The 1,796-nt window shown below is 59.6% G+C and overlaps 1 protein-coding gene across 1 annotated transcript; it reads right to left on the bottom strand.

The window, feature by feature from the left end:
• Window positions 1-228: 228 nt before the first annotated feature.
• Window positions 229-1,464, bottom strand: LOC115271544 (caskin-2-like; the record flags this gene model as incomplete). The annotated part of the gene is made up of 3 exons (XM_029914366.1): window positions 229-314; window positions 719-827; window positions 1,356-1,464. Coding segments are annotated over 3 exons (304 nt in total), but the record flags the coding sequence as incomplete, so codon positions are not given.
• Window positions 1,465-1,796: the final 332 nt, after the last annotated feature.

Here is a 1,796-nt window from a genome sequence, read left to right as displayed (position 1 = left end):
AGGTGCTGTAGGGAACATGCAGGGTCCCTGGCTATGGGCAGCTCCCAGCCACGCCCAGCAGGAGGTGCTGTAGGGAACATGCAGGGTCCCTGGCTGTGGAGAAGCTCCCAGCCACACCCAGCAGGAGGTGCTGTAGGGAACATGCAGGGTCCCTGGCTGTGAGGAAGCTCCCAGCTACTCCAGTGTTTATTAGCCATGGTCTCTGCGCAGCTGCAGGTGATTGCTCACCGTGATGACATCTCCTGCCCGGATGTTGAGAGCAGTCGGGTCATGGAGGTTCCAGAAATCCTTTAAAGCTCGGACTTTCAGGATTCCTGATGCCTCTGAAGAGAAGGGAAAGAGGGAAGAAAGAGCATGGGAGAAGTGTGGGGACGGGGCAGGAGAACAGGGCAGGGGACAGGAAAAGAGAAGGGGAGAGAACATTAATAGCACGGCCAGGAACTCGGTCCCCTGCTGTCCCCCCCAAAGCCGGCACCCCAATGCCTGCATATATAAGTATTGAAGCCCCTCACCTGAGCACTCAAAGTCAGGTTAGCTGAGGGCCTGTTTGGAGGAGGGTTGGGATGTTGCCACACATGCCCCCATAGAAAGGCTTTCTCCCTGCCAATGCCAGGTGAGAGCCGGGCAATCAGCTCCCTACAGCAGGGCTCCTGGTTCTGCCCATGGGATTACAGAGCACGTGGAACAGAGCCCAGCATTACGCTTAGACCCAGCTCACCTCTCAGCAGTTGCTTGATGTCCTTGCTGGCGTGCGAGGTGGTGAACTGGTTCACGATGTCCAGGGCCGTCTGGTTGTAGGTGTTTCGGATGTTCACGTCTACGCCACCCTGCCGTGGGGGAGCCAGCAGAGACCCTGTCAGTGCCAGGGCCATTGGGCAGCCACGCCTCACACGAGAAGTGCTGCTGGGGAGGCAGCCTACAGGCAGGTCAGCACCTCCTGTGCTGCAGACCCAGACCCCTTCTGGAGGAGCAGGGGGCCCAGCATTCAGAGGCCTGGGGGAGAAGAGCCCCCATCTTCTCTCGCCACCTATCACTGGCAGTTTGGGGGACTAAGAGGAAGTGGGAGCAGGGACAGGACAGGAACGAGTCCCAGAAGCTGCACTGATGGAGGGAGGTTCTGTCTCTTGCCCTGTTAATCTTGTTACAGTTCTCACCCCCACCAGCCACTGCAGTCAGGCCACAGGCTGCATCTTCCCCTGCCCCTCTCCTCCCCCATTGCCCTCCAGAACTGAGCCACCGTCTCTCTCCCCCGTCTCCAGCTGCTGTCTCTTATAGTGGATCGCTCTCCTAAGGGCTGCAGACTTGGTAGCTGAGGTACCGCCCCCCTTCCTCCCCGCGAGGGCCTGTCAGCTCACCTCCAGCAGCAGGCGCACCACCTCCGTCTTGCCGTAGAGTGCTGCCTCGTGCAGGGCCGTGCCCGTCTTCGTCTGCCTGTTGATCTCAATCCCAGCTTTCAGCAGCTGCCTGGGGGCGGGGTGGGGGGAATAAGCCGTGGTGGTTCAGAAGGAGCAAGTGGGTACTATGAGCCAGGAGGACAGGGTGGGCAGTGAGGCAAGGCAGCTGGGCAGCAGGCAGAGCCAGAGCTTGGGGTGGGGCAGGGTAAATCTCTCAACCAGGGTAAAATCATGAGGTGATTTGGGTTCACCGGATACCAAAGCCAAATGTCAATTCCAACTGCATAGGGTGAGAACTAGAGGGAGCCAATGGGACCAGTGATGGACAGGGGGTCTGGGGTAGGGCTGGGGGAGTCAGGCAGCCAGTGGAACCAGTGATGGACGGGGGTCTGGGGCAGGGCT

Source organism: Terrapene carolina, unplaced genomic scaffold (assembly GCF_002925995.2).
Source record: "Terrapene carolina triunguis isolate 2854851 unplaced genomic scaffold, T_m_triunguis-2.0 Scaffold39700, whole genome shotgun sequence".
NCBI classification, from domain to species: Eukaryota; Metazoa; Chordata; order Testudines; family Emydidae; genus Terrapene; species Terrapene triunguis.
This window is presented reverse-complemented; position numbering and strand designations above follow the sequence as displayed.